The 27853-nt window shown below is 41.1% G+C and overlaps 1 protein-coding gene across 7 annotated transcripts in view; it reads right to left on the bottom strand.

Annotated features, from left to right (window-relative positions):
* The window catches only part of ZNF652 (zinc finger protein 652), a 96010-nt gene that overhangs the window by 20804 nt on the left and 47353 nt on the right, over positions 1-27853 (bottom strand). For 2 of the 7 annotated variants that reach the window (XM_005583613.5, XM_074019371.1), the window contains exons 3-6: positions 24015-24162; positions 23247-23362; positions 22605-22749; positions 7319-10252 (exon numbers count right to left, since the gene is read on the bottom strand). In XM_005583613.5, coding sequence (XP_005583670.1) covers positions 9741-10252; positions 22605-22749; positions 23247-23362; positions 24015-24162 — 921 coding nt within the window. In that variant the 3' untranslated portion in view covers positions 7319-9740. Of the gene's footprint in view, positions 1-7318; positions 10253-22604; positions 22750-23246; positions 23363-24014; positions 24163-27853 lie in introns of those variants that run through there. The other 5 variants (XM_045374969.3, XM_074019372.1, XM_015438227.4 and 2 more) reach the window with 4 other exon arrangements.

Raw genomic sequence — 27853 nt, 5'->3', positions numbered from 1 at the left:
AGATCATCATTTGTTTATTGTCAGGGTTTCTCCACTGGAAAGCAGGGTCTGTGAGAGTAGATCCTCTCTTGCTCATTGCTGAATCCCCAGTGGCCAGATCAATGCCCAGCACGTATTAGGCATCTAATAAACATTTGTGGAATAAATGAATGAATGAATGAATGAAGGGTGTAGAGGCAGGGAAAGCTGCCTCATCCCAAGTACCATATTTTATAATTATTGCTTTTCACTGACTATGCTTTGTAAGCTGTTTCAATCTGTGTTGATTTTTCTTCAAATTGGTTCAGAACCCAATCCTGATCCTTTGTCCAAACACTGTTCTCAAGGAGACTTTCAGATTATTGCTCGGCTGAACACACTAGTGTTACTGAAACCAAACAGCGCTGCAGAGAGAGAACTAATCACTCTGCCTTTGGTTAACAGCCTTGAAAACATGTTATTCATGAAGAGATCAGGCAGGGTTTGGGGTAGGTCAGCCTATTACCACCATCACTAGAAACAACAAGTAAACAAGTAACAGCAGAAGAGGACTGCAGGATTGTTCATTTTTCTCAAAAAGGGCAATTTGTTAGCAATGGGGACCTCAAAATGTTGTCACCTGAGGGTATGGAAGAAATGAAGAAAGACACAAAGGGGATATGGCTGCTTTTTTTTTTTTTTTTTTTACTTTGAACATTAGCATTAAGTTGGTTACCGTACACATCCAAAGGCCCAGCATCTCAGAAAATTCATTAGGCGGCACACCTGTACCAGAGTCTCACAAGAAAAAAATATACAATGCTACATTGAGTGGTTAAAAATACACAAAAAAGTAGTTTTTAACAATCTATAAATTTTTTATACTTAAAATCATGATTGAGTTGAAATAAAAAAGTGCATTTCAATTGCTAAAAAAATAATATTGATATAGTTAACACAAGGGGGAAATCAGTACACTGAGGGATCTGACAGGATGCTGGAAAAAACGACTCAGGGAAGCTGGGCAGCATGGGCTCGTTTGGAGATTCAGGAGCGGAGCTCAGTTCCACCTCACTGCAGTTCCCTGGGGCCAAGCAGCCCTCCTCTCCCCAGTATCTTTCCCATCTTAAGAGATCCTGTCCTACCTACCTGTCACCTCCCCAACCCAAAGACTCCTCTAAACTTCTTTGCAGCATGACAGCTGCCTGCCCTACACTGAGTCTACTTGACCTTCAATTGCGTCTCCGCAGAGAGGTAGGAGAGGGACACTGCCCCATTCTGGACTTGACATAAGTACCCCAGCCACATGGCCTTCATCCTTATGACCTAGCAGGCAGAACAGGGACCAAGCAGCTTCTATTTTGTCAAACTCCTTTGGACAAATATTCAACATTCAACAACAAGCTTTGTAAACCTAATGCTAAACAAGTCATGGCAAGCAAACTGGATTTTCTTTTCTTAAGAAATGAGGAAAAGTGCAAGTGATCTCAGTACTGTTGGGGAAAACAAAAATAAAACAAGTTGCACCTGGCCACTTGCTGCCTAAACCAATCACAGCTTCAGTTTTGTTTTTTGTCAAGTGTTGGAGTTACAAGTAGACACCACCCTCTGTGCCTGATATTGCTCAGGTTCAGACTTGGCTGGGGGTGAGGGGACCAGGCAGAAATCAGTTAAGAAGGCCATTCCAGGTGTAAATGCCTCCCAGCTCTACTGGGGTAATATTTACTGTCTGGTCTTTTCCCTTCCCAGGTTGATTACTGACCTGTTTGTTGTGAAGATGCTGCTGCAATAAGCACCAACAGAACTCATGGCCAGAGAGCTGACGATCATGGTTAGAAGCCCTTAGACAAAGTAACTGACAGAGGGGGAGCACGCAGTTTCTAACCTGGAGTGCCTGTTGCACTGGTCAGGAAGAAAGGTCTGACCTAGAGGACTTGTTCCCTGATGTAACAGATATCCCTTTGGAGCAGAGAAGGTGAGAAGCATTTCCTTACTCATACTCCAGAGTTCTCCCAGTGCTCTTGTTCCTCCTTCTATAGATGTGATGGTGGTGGCCTGTGAAGGAGATAGGAGCAGGGAAGCCTGCCTGCTCTGCCTTCAGCACACAAAGGCGCCCCCATGGGAAGGTCCTAGCTTTCAATCTGGAGGTCATCAATATGTAAAAAGTCGAATTAACTAAGATGCCTGACCCAAAAGGACTCCAGACCCACACGTCAATCATTGCTTGCATCATGAGGGATGAACGACGACTGGACTTTGTAATAAGGGAACACTTCTTAAATAATCAAAATATATGAATAAGCTTCGAGCCAAGAGGCTATTCCAGAAGAGATTTAAAAGTGGGATCTTTCTTTAGCAGGTTGAGAATAAAGCTAAAGTACTTTATTGCTCCCTTGTGGACAAAGCCAGAACTGCTGATGGAAAACAGTCACACAGCCCATGTCAAGAAACGAATAAAATACATATTCAAATTTATGGAAGATTGAGAAGAAATCATCCTATTTTCAGAGGCTACATATATGCTCTTGGGGAGACAACTTAAGAAGTAAACACAAAAATTATGTCACACTGTTTCTTTTTAATCTAATGAATTAATAGAGTATGAAAAGATATTTCTAGGAGGGTTAGAAGTTCTAGCAGAATGAAATACTTCCCACCAACTTTCAAATGCAATGAAACAGTCTTGAGTCCTGTACAGGATGTGAGTTAAAGTCTATCATGCTCATCAGATGGTCCCTTTTCACCTGTAAAAGACAGGTAGGGAGGAAGCTGTGTTCATTCAGAGGAGCTGGATATTCCAGAAACAACTTGATTCTCTGGCACCTCCAGTACAGACACAGGCTCTTTAGTTGATCAGAACTAGCCAAGGCAAGTATCAGATTTCCTTCTGAAGTTAAGCAAAATTCAGCTTCCACCCCTTTTCTTGGCCCATCCTCACTTCCTATGAAATCATTTTCAAGTAATATGTAACATCCCTGATCTCACCAGAGAAGCTGACGTAGTGTGAAAGTAACCTGCGACTGGAAAGCTGTGGGAACACTCTCAGGGGCAGGAACTCGCTTGGATGCGTGTGTCAGAAGTTTCCTACTGAAGACATACGAGACAGCAGGCTGTCTCAAGGACATGGTTCCTCCAAATGACAAGCAAGTACAGCTCTCCATTGTTTTATGGCCTGGGACTCTGAAGAGAAAAGCCACAAATTTTAAAGTAGATACTGTAAGTAGCTAGTTACCATCCAAGAGGCAAACTTCTAGATCAATAATGAGGAAGAAACATCACGGCAAATGAAGTGAAAGGTATTTAACACAATAAAAAACCCTTGTTACTGATTTCTGTAACATAAAACCTTTCTCATTTTGTAAACTCATCTTCCCATCCCAAATAGCAGTGAAGCCTTCAAAAATCTTGAATTTATTCATCATCAAACATAACCAATTCTCACAATTTTGCACTATCTCACCAATAATATAGTGTCTGTTGTCAGACAGGAAAGATGGAGAATGTATTAACAGCTGCCTTCTTAGACACCCACCTTGTGTGGTTATCAGTTAGTCTTAAAAACCTGAGTACTATTAACTTTAAGGAAAAGGACATGAGATTTTAAGTTAGAAAGGAAAAATGCTAAGGCCCAAACACTCAACTCCAAGCTTTCATTCACCTAAAAAATGCAATCAAATCTCATTTGAAAGAGTTCATTTTTTTTTCTTTTTCTCCAGTTTTGGAGAACTGGAAGGGAGTAAAAAGAACTGTACACAGCACAAACTTCCGCTCTGGCTGTGAAGGACTAGCCAATTGCTAAATGTCTGATCACGGAGGTGCTCGATCATATTACATGGAAAACACTGCAACCTCCTTTCCATTACATCCTTCATATATTATGGCTCCATCATACGTTTTAAACCAATTAGATGAAGACAGCTAGAAAAAATAAACAGAAGTTTTTGAGGGACAGGGCCATGAGAAAGCAGAAACGCAGAGAGCAATTTTAAATAAATTTGACTAAAAGAGTATAGTCTCGCAAAATGTGTATGGAAGAGAGTGGGCACATGGGAACAGGGCAGAGCAACAGCAGCACTCAGGATCCCTTCATCAGAAAGGGGAGGCATTCAGGAAGACTTCAGTTGAGAAAAAGGTGTTCAAAAGACATATTCAATGACCTTTAATTTTAAAGGAACGTCGAATTTCCGGTGAAAGAAGGTGAAGAGTCAAATAAGGATAAAATCTTTCAACAGGGAGATGTAATATGTGAAGAAATAAGATATAAATAAAAGTTAAAAATGTAACCTAAAAATGACATGGAGGAACAAAACAGAAATTCAGTAAAAATTCTTGTCCAAGGTTTTAGCTAGTTTGTAGAGTTAAGCCCACTGGAATATGGGTGAATTCCAATATTCATGGATAATGAAATAGAGGTAGGATTTAGATCAGGAAAAGAATGTTCCAGGATGCTGGCATTTTGAAGGCACTCAAAAACAGAGTGAGAGAGACTGAAGCTGCAGTGACATCAGAGGATTAGAAAGAGGTGCATACTCATGTATCTGTCATAAAGAAATAAAACAACTCCAGGAACATGTGACCATACATATATTATTGAGTAATACATAGAGTAACAAAGCAGAAAGAAAGCCACCTTATAAGTAGTTTCTTACAACAATACAGATTCTATCTAGAGAACAAGAAAGAGTTTGTTTTCGAAATATGCATGTCTGCAAAGTAGTTCTGACTTAAATAAAGAATTTCATAAATGGTATGTGATCTGGTTCTTTAAACAAATTTACTGAAGCAAAAGCTTCAAAGCTGGAACGACCAAGGAGTTTGATTTTCCTTTCAATCTTGCAAAACCTATCCTCTAAGACAAAAAGATTTGATCATAAAGTCTATAAAAAAGTCTAGAAAGTATAAAAGTATAGAACTATGAAAGTGGATATATTGATGGCAACTTTTATGGCTTCCATAGAAAGTGTAGAGAGGATCTCTGGTTTGCTTTATCGAGGTAGTGTCCAGGGTTGGAAGGTCATCATTCTTTATTGTAAGTGCTACAGATGACAAAAGCAGGTTAGCTAGGGTGTTGTTATTGCATAACAATGCCACTATTTCTAATGGCTTATGACCTTTCATTCCTAAAAAAAAAAAAAAAAAAAATCTTTTGAGAAATTTCCTATCTTGGTTCAGGCAAAGGAAAATTAAAACTCAAACTTTACTTGCTCAATTTTATAGTCTGAAGAATTCCAAATGAGTTGATTTTTTAAAAACAGTAATTAGCTGACATAATTCTTAAATGTAATGTATTCCTTTTTTCATTAAGTACTTCTCATACAGTCTAGAACAGCATTGAAATATTTATCATGTGGACCAGCAATGCAATAAAAGTTGTTTTTTCTATACAGTAGCTCAAACAGAAAGGTTTCTCTAACTTTAGTTTTCTTTTTTTTTTTTTTAAACATTAAAACTGACCTATCATTGTGTGTTTTACTAACCGAAATCTGCAAGATGGTGTAAATATACATATATCTGCAATGGATTTCTATTTCTGCTTCATCTTCTCAAAATTTAAAACTTCCAGTGAAATAATAATGAAACTAAACATACATATCTATTCAACAAACATAAAAACTGAAAAAAAATTTCAAGAATTAAAAAATCCATAGTTTATAAGCATCTCATCAGAGCATTTTGCTTTCGGTTAGTATATGAGGGATAATCAAATTACAGGGAAAGTTCTAACCACTAGAAAAGGATACTTCGAACCAATGTGGTTTTAAAAAAATGGTGTAACTATGGTAATGTCCACGCTCAGTCATTAATCTAGAACAGTTAATGTAAATGGTAGACTATGAAAGTACAGGTAACTGATTTGCACAGGCTTCTTTGAACTACAGTAAAGTTTTTTTGTGGAGATCTCCCCTGCTTGCTAAAAAGAAGAATCCAGTCACAAATACATGTGGAAATGAAGCCACATGTCTTTAAATTGTTGTCTTTTCTTCATTCAGATTTAAAAATCTAACTCAGAATGAGCCTACCTGACTCAATTTGAGAAAGCAGCAGCCTTTATTAAGGCTAAGGAAGAGTTTATATTTTACTGATAAATCTTATGAGAGAAAGCAGAAAAAAAAAAAAGAAACACACACAAATCAACCAACCCACACACACAAAATACAATGCCAACTCATCCTCAAATAAGTCTTAACCCTAGCAATGATACAAGCCTTTGAAGACAGTAAAACTAAGTAATGAGAGACAGCCTCAATTTGTTATCTACATAATGCTTAAATGCGGCCTTTGTTGTCTTTAACAGACATGTACAGATAAGGGCTGAGAACTCAAACTTCTCCATAATTATTTTTTTCATAAACAGATAACAAGTAGGTAAAAAGTTTTGAAGAATTCATGGGGTGCTGTAGCATATATGGAAGAGAACATACCACATAATGCAACTTTTATCTTACAAAGAGGACCCCAACCAAATTTTCAACCCTGAGTTTGAGTCTTAAGTATGTTAAATGTGTTGCACATATATATTTAAGGCTTAATCCTGCAGTTCTTATATTCAGAAGCATTAATGTTGTGAATATTCTTAATGCATTTCATTATTCATATGCAATATGATACTGATGAGGAGTCATTATATTCGGAGCAGTTTTCCTGAAGACCACAAATCTCAAGTCAAGGAAAGTATCCTTAATCTAGGGGAAAAAAAGGAAGTTTCTAAATTGTTCCACAATATATTTCACTAAGAATTGTACTGTATGACAATGCTAATTTTTAAAAATAATCTTTTTTTTTTTTTTTTTTTTTTGCTTCTGTTAAGGATGGTGGTGATTATTTGCTTAATACTGGTTTTCCTGTATAGCAGATATTTTCTTATGGCTATATTTATTTGAATGAAAAATCAAAGATGACTACCTGAATATTCCAGTGTATAGTTATAGTACAACCTCATGAAATGGTTGATTCTGTGGTCTCAAGTCTAGAATTCAGAATTGCTGCCCAATACTGTAAATTTATTTAGAACAAAATAAGGCGGTCCGGCATGGTGGCTCACGCCTGTAATCCCAGCACTTTGGGAGGCTGAGGTGGATGGATCACAAGGTCAGGCATTCAAGACCAGCCTGGCCAATATGGTGAAACCTCATCTCTACTAAAAATACAAAACTGAGCCGGGCGTGGTGGCGCATGCCTGTAATCCCAGCTACTCGGGAGGCCGAGGCAGAAGAATCACTTGAGCCCGGGAGGCGGGGGTTGCAGTGAGCCAAGATCGCATCACTGCACTCCAGCCCGGGCAAGAGAGCAAGACTCTGCCTCAAAAAAAAACACAAAAAACAAAAAACAAAAAGAACACAATATAACCAATTAAGCACAATTTACATCTTTAAAAAAAATCATTTTAATACTACAGGCTTGACCATGAAATAATGATATGTCTATATAAAAGTGTAGGTTGACAAACTTGTCATGGAATGCCAAGGAGACTGTGGAGGGAGGGGAGACAACCACTAAAGATATAACCGTCAAATGCAAGGAATTAACTTTCCTCATTGGCTTGGATAACTGGGTGCTCAAAGAATGTGTACAAATATTAAAAATACTATTTTTAAAACTTACATCCAAAACCAGGAAGAAAAGTATATCTTGAGATACTTTTCTGCCTCATTCCAAAAGTTTCCTATGCTCATTATACAAGACAGGCAAAATCAGAAGGAGAAAATTTAGAAACATTAAACCAAAAAGCTAATAGAGAGCGTGATGTTTAAAAAATACGGACTTAATCTCAGTTGAAAGAGTTCCATTTTTCCTACCACAGAGCTCATTAGCTAGGAAAGTGCTCAAAGCAGATCTGCACATTTAACATTAAAAATAAAAAAAATAAAAGCCAGCATTCTGATTCAGGCAATGATTTTAAGAACCTGAAGAAAGAAAAATGAAGAAATTTCAAGATTTAAAAATGGACTGGGCATGGTAGTGTGTGCCAGTAGTCCCAGCTACTTGGTTAGCTGAGGCAGGATTGCTTGAGCCCAAGAGTTGGAGGCTGTAGTGTGCTATAGTTGCACCTGTGAATAGCCACTGCACTCTAGCCTGGGCAACATAGCGAGACCTTGTCTTTAAAAAAAAAAAAAAAAAAAAAAATTGGAGAGCGGGTGGGAGGTAAGTGATTTAGCCTGGGAACTCAGTTATCTGAGATAAAGAAATACAAAATTTTAAGCTATAATGAGTCTGGATAAATTTGATCAGTTAAGTGTAATCAATACACTAGCCCTTCTGTTCAGCCTTTCCTATAATAAGCTCCTGGTTGATTACGTTCTTTTGAAGTTCCCCAAACTTGAAAAAGTAATCTGCCTAAAGGTATTAGAGGTGCTGCTCTCTTTATCACCTAAGAATGCTGGTATTACATAATTTGCAGAGGACAGGGCAGTAAAACTTAGGAGTTTTCCCTCACTACTATTTACTGTGTTAAAATAGCTCAAGGTTATGAACATATCCATATTTCACATATAATCGATATTTCAAAATTCATAACCAATTTGCCTTCTCATCTGAATTTCTCAGCCACTATCAGCAACATCATGTTTATGATTTTAAGTTTACTATTTTAGCTTCTTATAACAATTCTAGAAAAATAAAGCAACCTCAAAATGAGAGATTTCAACTTGTCATTCCATAAAAAGCTAAACATGAACACAGTTCCTAAGGGAAGTGAGAAACAGACGTGACTGAGATTAAACGATCTCCACTACTTCCTCCTCCTGTCAGCAAACAGCCTTATTCAAATGTTCAAAACATGGAAGCTTTAGGTGACTTCCCTGGAAAAGGCCCCATCCCCTGCAAATCATTTCATGTAATGCACTAACGAAGCCAAGTAGAACACGGAGGACAGGAGCACATTAGGGAGCCTCTCTGAGTGTTACACAGAGATGTCAAAACTACCAAGTATTTATGCCAAATCCTGAAAGCAAAACCTCGTTTTTGCAGTAACCTGGTGTGGAGACCCTCTCAGATACATCTAGTCTCTGAAGCACCTTTTGAGTTGTACGGATGTAAGAATAACTTTGAATTATAGAAGTTATATGCATCTTTAAGAATCACATTTTGATGATTATAAAATTTTTTTTCTATTTTACAACATAGGTTCAGCTACACTGAAAAAATTACACCGCTTATTGAAATACATTTCATTTTAGAAACAGACTACTAAAGAAGTCTATACAAAAACTCTAAAATAATTTCTGTAGTAAAATAAACAGTGCGTTAGGAGAGCTACACGAAGAAAATTTGTCTTTCTCTATAATGCTTGATATACTGTGAATCATGGCCAGCTCAACTCTGTAGCTGGCACCAAAAGCTGAAAAGAATTCCTTACCATACACAGTGATACAATTAATGCTCTGGATTAATCTCACAGCCTTCCCGATTAGTACAAAGGAAACCAGGCCTATCCCCTCTTTGAGGAGAAGTCCGGGATATAAAAGCAAGCATACCTCATCAGCTGATATGAAATTATAAAATTCCACAAGTCTGAGTATTTGAAACTTATAAAAGTCATCAGAAAATGCAAGCAAATTGGGCTTTAGTTCAGTGGTTCCCTTGGTTTAGATTAGACAGTCCCTCTGTGAGCTCAAGGTAGTCTTCTTGTTCATTCCCTTGGATCTGTTGATTCAGTGACACTGGCGAAGCTCTTGGTAGAGGCGGAGGAGAGTCTGAGAACTAAGGAAATGCTCACTGACTCCCTCTGTGCACGCTCACACATGGGGACGTGTCTCCTGGAGAACACACTAAGGAGACGGATGTTAATGATGCTGTGCTGAACTGTTCTTCTCTGCCAGGTGCCGCAGAAAGCTGTCATCACTCTGGCCTCTATGATTTAAAGGCTCACTCTTAAAGAGGGCTGGAGGTGGGGGGAGGTGAGGGACTGGAGGGATGGGAAGGTGGTGCGGGTGGTGAGGGTGTGGGTGGATGTGCAGGTGTGAGAAGGGGTGGGGGATGGGCCGAGGGGGAAGAGTGCTTACAGGATTCATATTGATTGGAGGGGTTGGGGTTGTGGGTGTGTTCACCACAGAAGGAACTGGGGTGGCTGGGGAAGTTGTAAGTGGGATCTGGACAGCAGGTGGCACATTCACGGGGCTGGTCACCCGAAAGCACTTCTCCTTGTGGGCCTTAAGCATATTCGAGAAGCGGAACCGCTGGCCACACACATCACATGGATAGGGCTTCTCGCCTGTGTGAGTTCTGCGGTGTCTCTTCATGTTGGGGCGGCTGGTGAAGCTTTTGCCACAGATTTCACAGATAAAGGGTTTCTCTCCTGAGATGAACACAGACATAAAAATGATTAACATATTAGGTGGTAATTGTGTGCTCATGCTATTTCTTTTCTTTCTTTCTTTTTTTTTTTAATGGAAATGGAGTCTCACTATGTTGATCAGGCTGGTCTCGAACTCCTGGCCTCAAGTGATCCTCCTGTCTGGGCCTCCCAAAGTGCTGGGATTACAGGTGTGAGCCACTGCACCTGGCCTATGAGACTGTATTCTAGAGTCATTTAAAAATCCTCTCAAATTTGGACTTAACAGATCAGAGTAGATACAACTAAAACTTACATACACCCTACCATCTGGGCTTAGCTAAAAGAAGAAGATAAAGATGGGGGAGAAGGCATCTACGTTAGTGATCCTCTACATCCTACATAAAGAACAGTTCAAATGGCTTTCTGTGCTCAAGGAAACATCCTAGATGACTCTTTGCCTTTAAATTTAGGCAAGTTAATCTGTAAGCAATTTATTTATTTATTTATTTTTTGGTTTTTTGAGACAGAGTTTTGCTCTTGTCACACAGGCTATAGTACGATGGTGCGATCTCGGCTCACTGCAACCTCCACCTCCTGGGTTCAAATGATTCTCTTGTCTCAGCCTCCCGAGTAGCTGGGACTACAGGCGTGCACCACCATGCTGGCTAATTTTTATATTTTTAGTAGAAACGGGGTTTCACCATGTTGGCCAGGCTGGGCTCAAACTCCTGACTTCAGGTGATCCACCCACCTCCGCCTCTCAAAGTGCTGAGATTACAGGCGTGAGCCACTGTGCCCGGCTGCAATTTCTTTTTTCTTTTTCTTTTTTTTTTTTTGAGATGGAGTCTCGCTCTGTCGCCCACACTGGATTGCAGTGGCGCAATCTTGGCTTACTGCAAGCTGTGCCTCCTGGGTTCATACCATTCTCCTGCCTCAGCCTCCCAAACAGCTGGTACTACAGGCACCCGCCACCATGCCCGACTAATTTTTTTTATTTTTAGTAGAGACGGGGTTTCACTGTGTTAACCAGGATGGTCTTGATCTCCTGACCTTGTGATCCGCCTGCCTCGGCCTCCCAAAGTGCAGGGATTACAGGCGTGAGCCACTGTGCCCGGCCTTGCAATTTCTTTTTTAAAGAGGATCTTGCTCTGTCACCCAGGCTGGGGTATAGTGGTGTGATCACAGCTCACTGCAGTTTCAACCTCCTGGGCTCAAGCAATCCTCCCAGCTCAGCCTCCCAAGTAACTGGGCCTACTACAGGTGTCAGCTACCACATCTGGCTATCTTTTTTTTTCTGTAGAGGCAGGGTCTCCGAATTTTGCCCAGGCTGGTCTCGAACCCATGGGCTCAAGTGATCCTCCCGCCTCAGACTCCCAAAGTGCTGAGATTACAGGCATGAGCTAAGGCCCTGTCCTGTAAGCAATTTCTGACATTCCAAACAAAAGTAAGAATTTTCTGAAAATGTCCTGTGGAACAAAGAAGTCTCTTCCTGTCTATTCTCACAGAATCCTTAGCATACAGCTTGCATTTTGGCACTGAATTTAGAAAATACTGGCTTGACAAACCTACAATATGAATTTCACACCACAGTGTTTCTCAATGAGAGTGCTACCAGCATTTCTGCAGACAATTCCTCATTATGTGGGACTATGTGGCATTCAGCATTCCTGATGCCAGCCTACTGAATACGCACAAGAGATTTCGACAAAAAAAATGCCCCATGCCATTTCCAAATGTCTGTGGGTGTAGGGAGGGTGTTGGGGGTTATTGCTCCTAGTTGAGGACCACTGGGCCAATGAGTCAAAAAAGGAGACAGAATCCCAGAGTTCTTAGGGCATTTAGAAAGGAAATTAGGTTTGGGTTCTGAGGGCTTAATTTTTAAGCTTCCCTAACTTGCTTTTGAACTTACTGCTTAGTTCCATTCTGTGTCTGCCTGCTTCTCTACCCAGGCTGTAGAAAATAAAATGCTTTTTGATTCTGTATGTCCATCAATCATTTTATATGGGATGCTGAGGTGAGGCGGGGAGTACTTCTGTACATGCACTTTGGTGAACTACACGCTTGTATTGATCAATTCCTGCATCAGTCCTCCATATCTATAGCTTGTCTCTTTACATTAACTCCTATAAGAGTGTTGCTGTCACTTCCATTGCTGCTCCCTCTTCTCCCAACAGGTGTGTTTATTCTACTCATGTGTATTGGGTCTTACTGTGTACCAGGCACTGCTAACTGCTTTACATCTATTAACCTTGGTGATCCTCACAGTGACTGTATGAGGCAGGTACACTATTACCCCTTATTTTACTCATAAGGGAATTAATAAACTTGCTCAAGTTTATATGCTAATGGAGAGTTAGGATTTAAAATCTGCAGCCTGGTTCTAGAGTTTGTTTTTGACATATAAACCACAGTATTTCACAAACCACACAATTTGCATTTCTGCATGCATGAAGGGATGTATTTTCTTACTTTCTCATCTACTTTGGGACTCGTTTTTTCCCACCCCTCCCCGGGCCCCTTCTTATATTCCTAGGAGAAAACACCTCTTTACTCATAGTACAAATTTATTGTCTCCAGCTTTTCATTATAATAGAAAACTGACATCCTCTATGGCCTCTTCCATGGAAGCCAGAATTTTCCTCATTTTCCTGAGAGATTGAAGAGTCAATTTTCTCCATAACTATCAGTATTATTTGAAACCTATCATATTTCTCGTCTTTACGCTTTTTTTTTGAGATGGAGTCCTGCTCTGTCGCCCAGGCTGAAGTGTAGTGAGTGGCACGATCTCAGCTTACTGCAGCCTCTGTCTCCTGGGCTCAAGCGATTCTCCTGCCTCAGGCCCTGGAGTAGCTGGGATTACAGGCACGTGCCACCACACCCAGCTAATTTTTGTATTTTTAGTAGAGATGAGGTTTCACCGTATTGGCCACACTGGTCTCAAACTCCTGACCTCAGGTGATCTGCCCACCTCAGCCTCCCAAAGTGCTGGGATTACACGTGTGAGCCACCATGCCTGGCCCTCTTTACACTTTTCATTCTTCAATCACTGCCACAGCTAGGCTCCTTACTGTGACTCATATTCATCTTTCTGGATGAATTCTGAGCCCAGTTTGTTTTCCTTCTTTTTAATCGATTTCCTCCAACCATCTTAAAAACTTCAACTTCTGGCCGGGCGCGGTGGCTCAAGCCTGTAATCCCAGCACTTTGGGAGGCCGAGACGGGCGGATCACGAGGTCAGGAGATCGAGACCATCCTGGCTAACACAGTGAAACCCCGTCTCTACTAAAAAATACAAAAAACTAGCCGGGCGAGGTGGCGGGCGCCTGTAGTCCCAGCTACTCGGGAGGCTGAGGCAGGAGAATGGCGTAGACCCGGGAGGCGGAGCTTGCAGTGAGCTGAGATCCGGCCACTGCACTCCAGCCTGGGCGACAGAGCGAGACTCCGTCTCCAAAAAAAAAAATAAATAAAAAAATAAAAATAAAAAAAACAACTTCAACTTCTGGCAGGGTGTGGTGTCTCAAGCCTGTAATCCCAGCACTTTGGGAGGCCAAGGCAGGAGGATCACTTGAGGCTAGGAGTTCGAGACCAGCCTGGGCAACACAGTGGCACCCTGTCTATATATTAAAAAACAAACAAAAGCCCTTCTACTTCTGTGCTAAATGGAATTAAGCAAATCAATTATAGTATATTTGTTTGATGGAAAATACCATTGAAAACAATGTTACAGGCTAGGTAAAGTGGCTCACACCTGGAATCCCAGCACTTTGGGAGGCTGAAGCAGGAGGATTGCTTCAACCCAGGAGTTCGAGACCAGCCTCAACATGGTAAGACTCTGTTTTTACAAAAAAATACAAACAATTAGCCAAGTATGGTGGTGTGCACCTGCAGTCCCAGCTACTGAAGAGGCTGAGGTGGGAGAATGACTTGAGCCTGGGAGGCAGAGGTTGCAGTAAGCTGAGATTGCACCACCGCACTCAAGCCTGAGCCACAGAGAGATGCTATCTTAGAACAACAACGTTATAAAGTACAGAAATGTATTTCTTTTTTCCTTTTTTTTTGAGGTGGAGACTCACTCTGTCGCCCAGGCTGGAGTGCAGTGGCGCAATCTCGGCTCACTGCAACCTCCGCCTCCTGGGTTCAAGCGATTCTGCCGCCTCAGCCTCCCGAGTAGCTGGGACTACAGGCGCCCGTCACCATGCCCGGCTAATTTTTTGTATTTTTAGCAAAGACAGGGTTTCACCGTGTTAGCCAGGATGGCTTTGATCTCCTGACCTTGTGATCCACCCGCCTCAGCCTCCCAAAGTGAGGCGTGAGCCACTGCGCCCAGCCCAGAAATGTAATTATTAACATGAAAATGTATAATCTGTTAAGTTTATCTATGGTCTATTAAATAAAAGCAAGTTATGAAAATGCATGCATGCATGAGGACGGGTGTGGTGGCTCATGCCTGTAATCCCAGCACTTTAGGAGGCATTTGAGGTCAGGAGTTCGAGACAGGCTCAGCCAACATGCTGAAACCCCATCTCTACTAAAAATACAAAAATTAGCCGGGTGTGGTGGCACGCACCTGTAGTCCCAGCTGCTGGGGAGGCTGAGGCAAGAGAATCACTTGAACCCGGGAGGCAGAGGTTGCAGTGAGCGAGATTGTGCCATTGTACTCCAGCCTGGGTGACAGAGCAAGACTCCATCTCAAAAAAAAAGAAAAGCATGCATGGTATTATCTACCTTTTAAAAATATATATACATGGAAAGAAATACAACAGGCCAGCCACAGTGGCTCACACTTGTAATCCCAGCACTTTGGGAGGCTGAGGCAGGGCAGATTGCTTGAGCCAGGAGTTCAAGACCAGCCTGACCAACATAGTGAGACCTCCAACTCTATTAAAAGAAAAAATACAACAAATGTTACCAGTGATTATCTCTAGGTAATAGGATCACGGGTGATGTTTTATTCTTTATGCTTATCTGTTTTTTGTTTTTTTTTTTTGAGACAGGGTCTCACTCTATCACCCAGGCTGGAGTGCAGTGGTATGATCTTGGCTCACTGCAACCTCCACCTCCGGGTTCAAGCAATTCTCCTGCCTCAGCCTCCTAAGCAGCTGGGACTCCAGGCATGCACCACCACACCTGGCTAGTTTTTGTATTTTCAGTAGAGACAGGTTTTACCACATTGGCCAGGCTGGTCTCAAACTCCTGACTTCAATTGATCCACCCACCTTAGCCTCCCAAAGTGCTGGGATTACAGGTGTGAGCCACCATGCCCGGCTCTCATTTGTAGTCTTCTATACTATAAGTGATTTGCCGCAGAAAGACCAAAAACTACTAGAACTAGCCTACTACAAATGCCTGGATTCAAATTAAAATTGGTCTTTTTTACTGCTTAGTAATCTTTTATTCACTTCTTAATGTCCACATTTGTTGTTCCAGACCTTCACTTGACATTAACCCACAATCCCATCTGCCTCTAAATCTCATTATTCATTATGCCCCATCTCCTAAATGTGTTTAATGGTTGATATTAAGGTTTCTCTGAAACTTCAAGGTTAAGATTACAATGAGGTTGAAACAAGGATAAATACAAATCTAACATTTAAAATCAACTACCTGTACAATGTTCCACTTTAAGGAAGAGCTGGTAAATGGGTGGCAAGAAGATATAATTACAGCTAAATTCATCAAGGTAACTGGAAAAGCATGTATATTAATATATCTAAAGATATGACCGAACTTTTACATGTAGATAAAGCTAACCTAATTGTACAGCAATGTAATGAGTCTGAAGAAAAAACAGTATAAATGAAGACAGAGAACCTACAGAGAAGATAGAAAAGAGCAAGAATTAGGCTAGTTGTCTTTTGTATGTGGTCTGTCCAATAAACACAAGCATTCCAGTCTGCTTAGGGTGAATATCTTTGGGCAGAATAAATATATATATACACACACACACACACACATATATACACACACATACATACATACATACATACATCTAACCGAAATCTTTCTTGAATTTTAAACCCATTTTTCTTTTAATTTAATTTTATTTTTTTGAGACAGAGTCTCGCTCTATTGCCCAGGCTGGGGTGTAATGGCACAATCTCGGCTCACTGCAAGCTCCCCATCCTGGGTTCACGCCATTCTCCTGCCTCAGCCTCTCGAGTAGCTGGGACTACAGGCCCCGCCACCATGCCCAGCTAATTTTTTGTATTTTTAGTAGAGACGGGGTTTCACCATGTTAGCCAGGATGGTCTCGATCTCCTGACCTCGTGATCTGCCCGCCTCAGCCTCCCAAAGTACTGGGATTACAGGCGCGAGTCACTGCGCCCGGTCTAAACCCATTTTTCACACTGCTTACTTGAATGCCCCAGAGATATCTCAAAACAAGTACAAAATTAAATTCATTATCCTATCAAACCTGCTCTTCCCTCTACTATTCTCTATCTTGACAAATAGTTTTATACCTCACGTCTGGGACTAACCCTTGATTCTTCTCTTCTATGCTACCCTTTGATACTACTGATATCCAATCAATCCCCCAAGTTCATTCAAACAAATAAATAAATAAAAGTTCATTCAAACTTGGTGATTGAACACTATTTTCATAGTACTGATATCCAGTCAATTCACCAAGTTCTACTTTGTATCACTTTTAAAGTGATAACTTTAATCTCATCAGTTGCCATTACCATAAATTTTATTTTATTTTACCTTATTATTTTTTGAGATGGAGAATCACTTGAACCCAGGAGGTGGAGGTTGCAGTGAGCTGAGATCACGCCACTGCACTCCAGCCTGGGTGACAGAGCAAGACTCTGTTTCAATAAAAAAAAATAAAATAAAGATAATAATCTCCTTAATAGATTATTACGATACAAAACACAAGTAAAGTGCTTACAACAGTATCTGGTAAAGTGCTTACAACAGTATCTGGCACACAGTACTCAATGCATTTTACCTGCTACTATCATCACCATCAACACCATCATTACCATTCAGCAGACTATAAGCTCCTTAAGAGCAGAAACCAGGTCTTAATTCATCCTTGTGTCTCTAGGCACATAGCACTGTGCCTGGTATAAGGAGAATCAGTAGGTATTCTATTTTGAACTCACCCTATGTCCACACCATCCTAGTAAACCCTGACTGATGGCCCGTCAGCCTTCCTAGACAAGGTCTGACTCATTTCTCTTTAACTGCAAAGAAACAGTCCAATACTGTCAGTTCATACAATGTCCTTAATCCCAACCAAACACACTGCTGTCTCTAAATGTAGTTTCATTCAGCCTTAGAGACCTATCTGTATCCCCTTCCTTCTCTAAAGCTAATCCTTCTCTAAAACCAACATTTCTCCTGCACCCTTCAGGTACTACTGTCATTCTTATTTAATATCAAGAAATCAGAGGCCTAGACAGGTTACACAATTCTGCTAGTGACTGGCAGAGCCAGGTTTGTCCAACTTTACCATCTAGCTGCTTTTCCAGTTTGGACACTCTGAATAATATTAAAAGGCAGATGACAAACCAGAGGTAAGTATTTCAACATTAATGAAATAAAAAAAGTCAAACACTAATGGAAAGATGAACACAGAAAAGGCACAAGCAATTCAGAAAAGAAAATACATTGATAACTATTAAGCAAATAAAAATGTTCACTCTTACCTAGTAATTAAATAAATGCAAATTAATATAAGAAATCATTTCTCACCTATCAAATCAGCAAGGATTTTATTTACAATTAAAAAGGGCTGGGCAAACAAGTATTTTCCCTCTGGGTTTTTTCAATTTTCTTTTTAATAGAGATGGAGGTCTCACTATATTGCCTAGGCTGGTCTTGAACTCCTGAGCTCAAGTGATCCTCCCACCTCAGCCTCCCAAAGTGCTGGGATTACAGGCGTGAGTCAGTGCATCTGGCTGCAAATGAGTATTTTCATTTTCATACAGCTGGCGGGAGTATATGTGGAGGGCATTTTGTAATACATGACACTAAGTCTTAAAAATGTGTATATCTCTTTGCTATAATAATCCTACTTCCAAAAATTTATCCTAAGTAAATAATTACGACTGTGATAAAACTGTGATAAACAATATTGTAGCTATTTATTTTTTTGAGACGGAGTTTTGCTCTGTCCCCAGGCTGGAATAAAGTGGCATGATCTCAGTTCACTGCAGCCTCCCTGTCCCGGGCCCAAGTGATTCTCCTGCCTCAGCCTCTTGAGTAGCTGGGATTACAGGTGTGCGCCACCACACTCGGCTAATTTTTTGTATTTTTAGTAGAGACAGGGTTTTGCTGTGTTGGCCAGGCTGGTCTCGAACTCCCGACTTCAAGTGATCTACCCACCTTGGCCTCCCAAAGTGCTGACATTACAGGTGTGAGCCACTGGCCTGTGGCTATTTATAACAGTAGAAAAATTGGAAACAGAAATAACATAAACGTCTAGCAGGGAACTGGCTAAATAAGTGGAGAAAATATCCTTCACTGGCCAGGCTCAGGGGTGGGGCTCATGTCTGTAATCCCAGCAGTTTGGGAGGCTGAGGCGGGTGGATCACCTGAGGTCAGGAGTTCAAGACCAGCCTGGCCAACATGGTGAAACCCTGTTTCTACTAAAAATAAAAAGAAATAGCTAGGCGTGGTGGCATGTGCCTGTAATCCCAGCTACTTGGGGGCTGAGGCAGAAGAATCACTTGAACCTGGGAGGTAGAGGTTGTGGTGAACCGAGATCGGGCCAGGCCTGGGCAACAGAGTAAGACTCTGTCTTAAAAAAAAAAAAAAAAAAAAAAGGCCAGGCGCAGTGGCTCGTGCTTATAATCCCAGCACTTTGGGAGGCCAAGGCGAGCGGATCATGAGGTTGGGAATTCGAGACCAGCCTGGCCAACACAGTGAAACCCCGTCTCTACTAAAAATACAAAAAAATTAGCTGCGCATGGTGGCATGAGCCTATAATCCCAGCTACTCAGGAGGCTGAGGCAGGAGAATTGCTAGAACATGGGAGGTGGAGGTTGCAGTGAGCTGAGATTGCACCACTGCACTCCAGCCTGGGCGACAGAGCAAAACTCCATCTCAAAACAAACAACAACAAAACAAATCCTTCACTTTATAGGATTGTTGCAAAGGGTACATTAATTAAATGAGATAAAGCACTTAAGATAATGCCTGACATACATGTGTATAATAAATTATAGCTACTATTATAGCAAATTTACAAGAATAAATATTATATAGCCATTAAAATTATATTGCTGGCATAATACAGCAAAAGAAAAAGCAGGTTACAAGAGTATAAATACCCAACATTTGTTTTTACTATATACATGAACACATAAACACTTATGCAAAGTATCTGTCTATATGTGTGTTAAGAAACTGAAGAATTTTTTTTAATGGGTATATGCCAAAATGTTAAGAGTGGTGATCTCTTGGTGGCATGATTTTATTTTGTTTGCAATTTTCATAGTTTCTCATATATTTTAATAAGTATGTGTTACTCTTTTTTTGGTTTGTTTGTTTTGATTTTTGAGACCAGGTCTTGCTCTGTTGCCCAGGCTGGAGTGAAGTGACACAATCACAGCTCACTGCAGCCTCGATCTCCTGGGTTCAAACAATCCTCCCTGCCTCAGTCTCTCAAGTAGCTGGGACCACAAGCGTGTGTCACCACCCATGGCTAACTTTTGTATTTTTGCAGAGCTGGGGTTTTGCCATGTTGCCCAGGCTGGTCTTGAACCTCTGGGCTCAAGAGATTCACCTGCCTTGGCCTCCCAAAGTGCTGGCATTACAGGCGTGAGCCACCACGTCCAGGTGTATATGAATTACACCTTTAATGAGAAAGATAAAAATTTGGGGGACTGGGCATGGTAGCTCATGCCTGTAATCCTAGCACTTTGGGAAGCCAAGGCAGGTGGATCACCTGAGGTCAGGAGTTCAAGAACAGCCTGGCCAACATGGTGAAACCCCATCTCTATTAAAAATACACAAATTAGCCAGGCATGGTGGTGTGCACCTGTAGTCCCACCTACTTGGGAGGCTGAGGCAGGAAAATTGCTTGAACCTGGAAGGTGGAGGTTGCAGTGAGTGGAGGTCACACCACTGCACTCCAGCCTGGGTGACAGAGAAAGACTCCGTCTGAATAATAATAATAATAACAATAATAATAATTTTTTAGGGGGTGGGAATTTAGGTAGTTGTATTGCTTTAGAAGAAACAAGAAGTATTCAGTTTGCCTATTTGATCAAAGATGAATACTCAACAAATTTATACAATAACTAAAATAATCATGAAAGAAACACTTCAGTTTCACATTATGAACATTTAAGGGTCCAAAGAAAAAAATGACAAAGGAGAAGAAACAAAGAAATACAGGAGAAAGAGGGAGGAAGGAATGGGGAGAAAAGCACACAGGGAGACAGGCAGGTAAGATAAGGGGGATGCAGAGGCAGAGACTTAAGTGCTAGAGGTTCCTTTCAATTCTGTGACATTTACCAAGCATCTATGTGCCAAGCAGTGTGTGTGAATATGACACAACTTCCACCTTCACAAAAAACTTATGTTCTGGCCAGGGGTGGTGGCTCACGCCTGTAATCCCAGCACTTTGGGAGGCCGAGGCAGGTGGATCATTTGAGGTCAGGAGTTCTAGACTGGCCTCACCAATATGGTGAAACCCTGTCTTTACTAAAAAAAAAAAAAAAAAAAAAAAAATTAGGCGTGGTGGTGAACGCGTGTAGTATCAGCTACTCAGGAGGCTGGGGCAGGAGAATCACTTGAACCCTGGGAGGTGGAGGTTGCAGTGAGCCAAGATCGTGGCACTGCAGTGAGCCAAGATCGTGCCACTGCACTCAGTCTGGGTGACAGAGCGAGACTCCATCTAGGAAAAAAAGAAAGAAAGAAAGAAAGAAAACCAAAAAACCCCCCAAAACTTACACTCTGTTTAGTTCCATGTTTTCTTGCCGTATCACACACAAAAAAACCTGAACCCTAAAAATGACATTAGAACTAAGAGCCTATCCAAGAGCCACCAAATTATAAGGAGAATCTGTTAACTATTCTGATGTATCCTGCCATCCACTTGGCTATATCTGCAAAGTTATCATTTTCTTTTCAGGTCTAATTTAACTAATTAAACTGCTTTCATGACTCTTCATCTAGACTAAAAATCCTTAAAATCTGAAGGTGCTCTGTTCTGAATGAGAATGAAGCCCACTAGGTAGGCGTTTTTCTTTGGGCTTCAACAGAGAACTGAGAACTAAAGAGATCCAGCCATGGGCAGAATTTCCTCACCACTAGTTAAGCAAAAAGAACAGCAGGCTAAGCAAGATAATCTCTGTTGTTCTTTCTAGCTTCACTACTCTGTAGACTAATGGAACCTGGAATCCTGTCATTATATTTTATTTAGAAACCTGAAAAATGTTTCATCTTGTTCAATTTATGCGAAGATGACTAATCCCAGAACATCAAGTTTAGACTGAGATACAATGATAGTGTTTATAGGGGAGCTATTATTTTAGCCAGTTCCCTGGAAGCAGGATAATCAAATGCTTGTAAGACTCAAATCCATGCTATGGAACATATGCTCCTAAAACCACAAAGTGGTTAAAATATTAATTAACCTCACGGAATGGATGTGTTCCTGAAAAGTAGTGAATTTTTGTAAATCATGTAAAATCAAACTTTAAGAACACTGAGAGGGGCTGTCTTGGTGGCTCACACCTGTAATTCCAGCACTTTGGGAGACTGATCGCAGGCAGATCGCTTGAGCCCAGGAGAGACCAGCCTGGGCAACATGGTGAAACCCTGTCTCTACAAAAAATACAAAAATTAGCCAGCTATGGTGGCGTGCACCTGTGGTCCCAGCTACTTGGTTGGCTAAGGTGGGAGGATGGCTTGAGCCTGGGAGGTAGAGGCTGCAGCGAGCTGAGACTGCGCCACTGCCCTCCAGCCTGAGTAATGGAAGCAAGACCCTGTCTTTAAAAAAAAAAAAAAAAAGAAAGAAAGAAAAAACAGAGAGAAGGGTATTCTATTAAAGCAATCAGTGTCCTCCATCCTTGTAAGTTCCAGAACCCTTTCCTTAGGAAAATAACGTATGCACATACACAAAACAAGTTTCATAGAATTTCAGGAGTTCCTGAACCCCATGCAAAGACCTCATTGTCTTAAAAGAGCTCAAAGTTAAAAGGCACTCGCAAACAATTCTTTTTTAAACAATCAGTTATTAGAGCTAAATTTTTCAGTATTACTAATCTACATTTTTACATATTAGGTTTATTTAAAGTGAGATTTTTGCTTCATATGCAAATTTGTGGTTTTGATTTTTTTAAAAAACAGACCCACAGATGATCAACAAGTGCTTGAGACATTATCTGTATCTTTCCCAAGAAATTCTTACCAGTGTGTGTTTTCATGTGTTCGTCGAAGTACTGCTTCATGTTGAAATCCTTGCCACACCACTGGCACATGAACTGTTTGTGCCCAATATGAATGCTCATGTGGGAGCGTAGCTGGTACTTGTACTGAAACCTTTCGTCACAGTTCTGCATTGGACACAGTTGGAGATTTTTGAATGCCAAGCATAATAGCTTTACCTGAGCCCACCCTAACATAGTCTCTGATATTAGGCTTATTTTTCATACTCAAAATAGAACCTGCTTGTGTCAGCTATTTGGCTTTGCTATATTTCTGCAGGTGAGTTACTAATAAAAGGGAAATTTTCTCACAAAATTAACATTGAAGTATACTCGACTTCTCAGAATCACTGAGAAAAGAAAAATAAGTCATTGTGTGTTACTTCTAAGTTAACCTAATCTAAGAGTTAACAGTGCGTTAAAAGTGACATTTTTCTACCTTGCAGTGACAGCACACACCAAGCTCAGGCAGTGACAGCACACACCGAGCTCAGAACACACCGAGCTCAGAAGGTTCTGTGGAAGGCAGCTTTGTGCCTCCTGCTCCAGCATACCTCTCTCACTGGTCCGTCATCTATGCAAAAACTAACCCCTAGGCCTGGGCCTGTAGGTAGCACATTCCTTACCTCGCATCTGAAGGGCTTCTCTCCAGAATGCTGCAAGGAGTGCACCTTGAGTGACATACTGCGTTTGAATGATTTTCCACAGGTTTCACATGTAAATGGCATGTCTTTTGTGTGTGCTGCAACACAGAATGTACTTAGTGTCAAAACAAATCCACCAAAAAGCTCAAACTAAAAATGTATCCTACTGTAAAGCAAATATGCCCTCCTAATTTTCTACACTGATTTGTAAGCCTTTTTTTTTTTTTTTTTTCCTGACATGGAGTCTTGCTCTGTCGCACAGGCCGGAGTGCAGTGGTGCGATCTTGGCTCGCTGCAACCTCCACCCCCCGGATTCAAGTGATTATCCTGCCTCAGCCTCCCGAGTAGCTGGGATTACAGGCATGCGCCACCACACCCAGCTAATTTTTGTATTTTTAGTAGAGACAGGGTTTCACCATGTTGGCTAGACTGGTTTCAAACTCCTGACTTCATGTGATTTGCCTGCCTCAGCCTCCCAAAGTGCTGGGATTACAGGCGCAAGCCACCACACCAGGCCTTTGTGAGGCTATAATAGTAATATCTGAAGAGAAAAATAATGTTGAAAAGAAATCTGGGTGTGGAAGACTATACCATCCAATTTGGTGATACTTACTGAAGACATATTGCATTCAGTTTCAACAGGTCAAAACTGATTAGGGCAATTCCTCATATTCTGCCCAACCCAAGGCATAAAGTACACAGAAGAGCAAGGGAAAATTATAGGTATGAGAGAAAAGCAGAAAAACTTACCAACCATGTGTTTCCGCACATGAGCCATGGTATAGAATTTCTTCTCACAAATTTCACAGGAAAATTTCTTTTCTGCATATCCATGGACGATCTTGATATGCTCATGAAGGGACCAGAGTTTCTTGAACGATTTGTTACAGGAAACACACTGAGCAGGATAAATAGAAATAATATTTATAGGGGCTTACAGAATGCCATACCAGCCTACTGGCAGATGAAACGGATGTGCTTCAGGTTCATGGCACAAGGCCAGAATTCAGATAAATGCTATTCTTCCACAGAGCCCAGATTCCAACACCAACATCTGTATGTTCTCTTTTTCTAAGATGCATCTTTTAGACACTCTTTGGGAGTATGAAAACAATGGCAAAAACTAAGACAAAAAGTGGAAAGTTCCACTAACATCAAGCAATGTTCAAGTGATTCTCCTGCCTCAGCCTCCCAAGTAGCCAGGATTACAGGCGGGCACTACCACGCCCAGCTAATTTTTTTGTATTTTTAGTAGAGACGGGGTTTCACCGTGTTGCCAGGGTGATCTCGATCTTCTGACCTCGTGATCCATCTGCCTCGGCCTCCCAAAGTACTGGGATTATAGGCATGAGTCACCACGCCCAGCCAAGCTTTTTTATTTTTAAACAGAAGTTGCAAGAGATTCAAGTTTTAAAAATATATGTATTAAGCAAATGTGGCTGCCTCCTCCACATCAGTTAGTAAGGGTTTACCAGAGAATATATACTAATTTTAAATTAGTATAATAAAGACAAGAAACAAAATACATATTAGTGGTATAGGTATTATAGGTATGTAGAAATATAAAAATGTTCTTACGCCTTAGAAAATGCATTTGGAGCCAGGCGCAGTGGCTCACGCCTGTAATCCCAGCACTTTGGGAGGTCAAGACGGGTGGATCACCTGAGGTCAGGAATTTGAGACCAGCCTGGCCAACATGGAGAAATCCCATCTCTACTAAAAATACAAAATTAGCCAGGCATGGTGGCGCATGCCTGTAATCCCAGCTACTCGGGAGGCTGAGGCAGGAGAATTGCTTGAACCTGGGAGGCGGAGATTGTGGTGAGCCAAGATCGCGCCACTATATTCCAGCCGGGCCAACAGAGCGAGACTGTCTCAGGAAAAAAAAAAAAAAAAAAATGCATTTGGAGCATTTATTAACATTAATAATTGAAATGTTATTATATTTCCCCAAATCTAATTTACAATTTCAAACACTTCCCTCTGGCAGAATATACCCTCTAAACTCTTAGTATCACTCTCTCTTTTTAAATTATTATTATTATTTTGAGATGGAGTCTCACTCTGTCACCCAGGTTGGAGTGCAGTGGCGTGATCTCGGCTCACCACAACCTCCACCTCCCAGGTTCAAGCGATTCTCTTGCCTCAGCCTCCCGAGTAGCCAGTGCCACCATGCCTGGCTAATTTTTGTATTTTTAGTAGAGACGAGGTTTCACAATGTTGGCCAGGCTGGTCTCAAACTCCTGACCTCGTGATCTGCCTGCCTCGGCCTCCCAAAGTGCTGAGATTACAGGTGTGAACTATTGCACCCAGCCTCACTCTTAAAAAATTTTTAAAAAGTTTTTTTTGGTCTAAACTTTAATTAACTAAAGTCTATCCCTTTTCCCTTATAGACCAGTTCCAGAGCTCTCTTGCAAGAATCTGTAGAAAACACATGCTACACTGCCTAGCTTCTTGTATCATGAATCATTAATAGCCTGTAATATTAGGCATCATGTGTATCAGAGTATTTCTAGTTAAAGCAAAACAATACTAGAAAGCTGTTGGTAATCATTAGGCTTTTGGACACTTATGGGGGAACATGTAAATAATTCACTGTAAATAAAGATCTCTCTAAACATCATTGTCACTTCAGGAAACAAGAACTCTAAGAGTTAAAATATAAACCTCTGGTTGGAAAATGCTCTAGAAAAGGACAGACTACTACTATCAGACATTTTGTAGGGCAGGTTTTTTGTTGTTGTTTAGACAGTCTCACTCTGCTGCTCAGGCTGGAATGTAGTGGTGCTATCATGGCTTACTGCAGGATCAATCTCCTGGGCTCAGGCAACCCTCCCAAAGTGCTGAGACTACAGGCGTGAGCCACTGCACCCAGCCTTAGGGCAGGGTTTTAGTTTCTCTTGTTTTTTTTTTTTTTGGAGACACAGTCTCGCTCTGTCATCCAGGATGGAATGCAGTGGTGCGATCTCGGCTCATTGCAACCTCTGCCTCCCAGGTTCAAGCGATTCTCCTGCCTCAGCCTCCCGAGTAGCTGGGATTACAGGCATGCGCCACCATGCCTGGCTAATTTTGTATTTTTAATAGAGACGGGGTTTCTCCATGTTGGTAAGGCTGGTCTCGAACTCCTGACCTCAGGTGATCCACCCGTCTTGGCCTCCCAAAGTGCTAGGATTACAGGTGTGAGCCACCATGCCCAGCCTGGGGTTTTAGTTTTTACTTGTTACCAGGTCATCAGGATTATTAGGATCTATACGTAAGAACAAAGTACAGTGTTCTTTAGGAATTTGAATGAAGTTCATTTAGCAGAATCCACAAAACTTAAAACACAAATTTAAAAGTAGTATCATGAAGAATCGTGAGGAAAGTCACACACAAAAAGTATTTATTAAATGTTTTCTTTTCTGTAACTTAAACAGATTTAAGTTTAAAAAAAAAAAACACCCCACAAAACCTATATATAAAGATCAAGAACACTTTCAGTAACAGATCATTACAGAATCCAAGTTTGACCCCTAGAGTGCAGCAGTGCACCACACTCCCTAGCACACAGCAGGGCACCACACTCCCTAGTGTACAGCAGGGCACCACACTCCCTAGCGCGCAGCAGTGCACCACACTCCCTAACACGCAGCAGTGCACCACACTCCCTTTGGCCTGAAGTGTTGCAGACAACTCCTATCCAAGCCAGGGCACTGGCAGTTACCGGAGGATATGGGCTCCATGACTCAGTCTTCTTTTATTTACCCAGCGTGTCGGAGATCAAGTCACAACTGATGAATCAAAAGCGGTGAATTTTTAGCAAATGCAATTTCCATTTTTTAAAACTCTTTAAAGTAGAGCAATGATCTCAGTTGTTGATTAAAAGCAATGAAAGAAAAGTGAAACTTAAAAAGTAACTACCAATATTAGAAGCACACCAAAAAACAAAACAAACCAACACAATTTATCCTTTATAAGTTTAGCTTAAATATGGTACAAAATATTTCTGTTACATATCTTATGGAGACATGAATAGACTTACCTCTTATATTCATAAATATGCATTCACATGTGCAAACCAATATAACTGCAATCCATTTGACATAATATAATTAGCATACCTCTTTAACCTATCACAATATAGTCCTTTCACGACACCAACCTGGTTTGAATACCATTATTTTGTTACCTTAACAATACTGTACAGTGGCATTATGTAAACCTAGTGCCAGGTGGGCAACATTTTCAACCAGCTCAGCCTCTGCTTAAAGTTTGCATATTCCCATGGGCTCAGCCTCTTGGCAAATTTAGTGTTGTCATCTCTCCAATGGTAAAAGCAAACTCACTGCTGAAGATCTTCCATTTCCACCGGTCTGAGTCATGATGGTTTTTGTCCCCATCAGCTGTACTAGAATCTGGCATCATTATAAACCCAGAAAGGGACCTTTCTCTACTCCTAACCTTTAATCAGTAACTCCTACCTCCACAGAGAAGATGCCAGAATGAATTCTATTACATGTCCTACAACAGTGAATCTCAGTGCAAAGTTGGTGTTGATTTTAACCTCCTGGTCAATCAACTATAACAGATCCCCCTTCCAGTGTGCCTGG

Source organism: Macaca fascicularis, chromosome 16, assembly GCF_037993035.2.
Source record: "Macaca fascicularis isolate 582-1 chromosome 16, T2T-MFA8v1.1".
Taxonomy (NCBI): Eukaryota; Metazoa; Chordata; class Mammalia; order Primates; family Cercopithecidae; genus Macaca; species Macaca fascicularis.
Note: the sequence above shows the minus strand (reverse complement) of the source record. Positions and strands in the feature narration are given on the sequence as shown.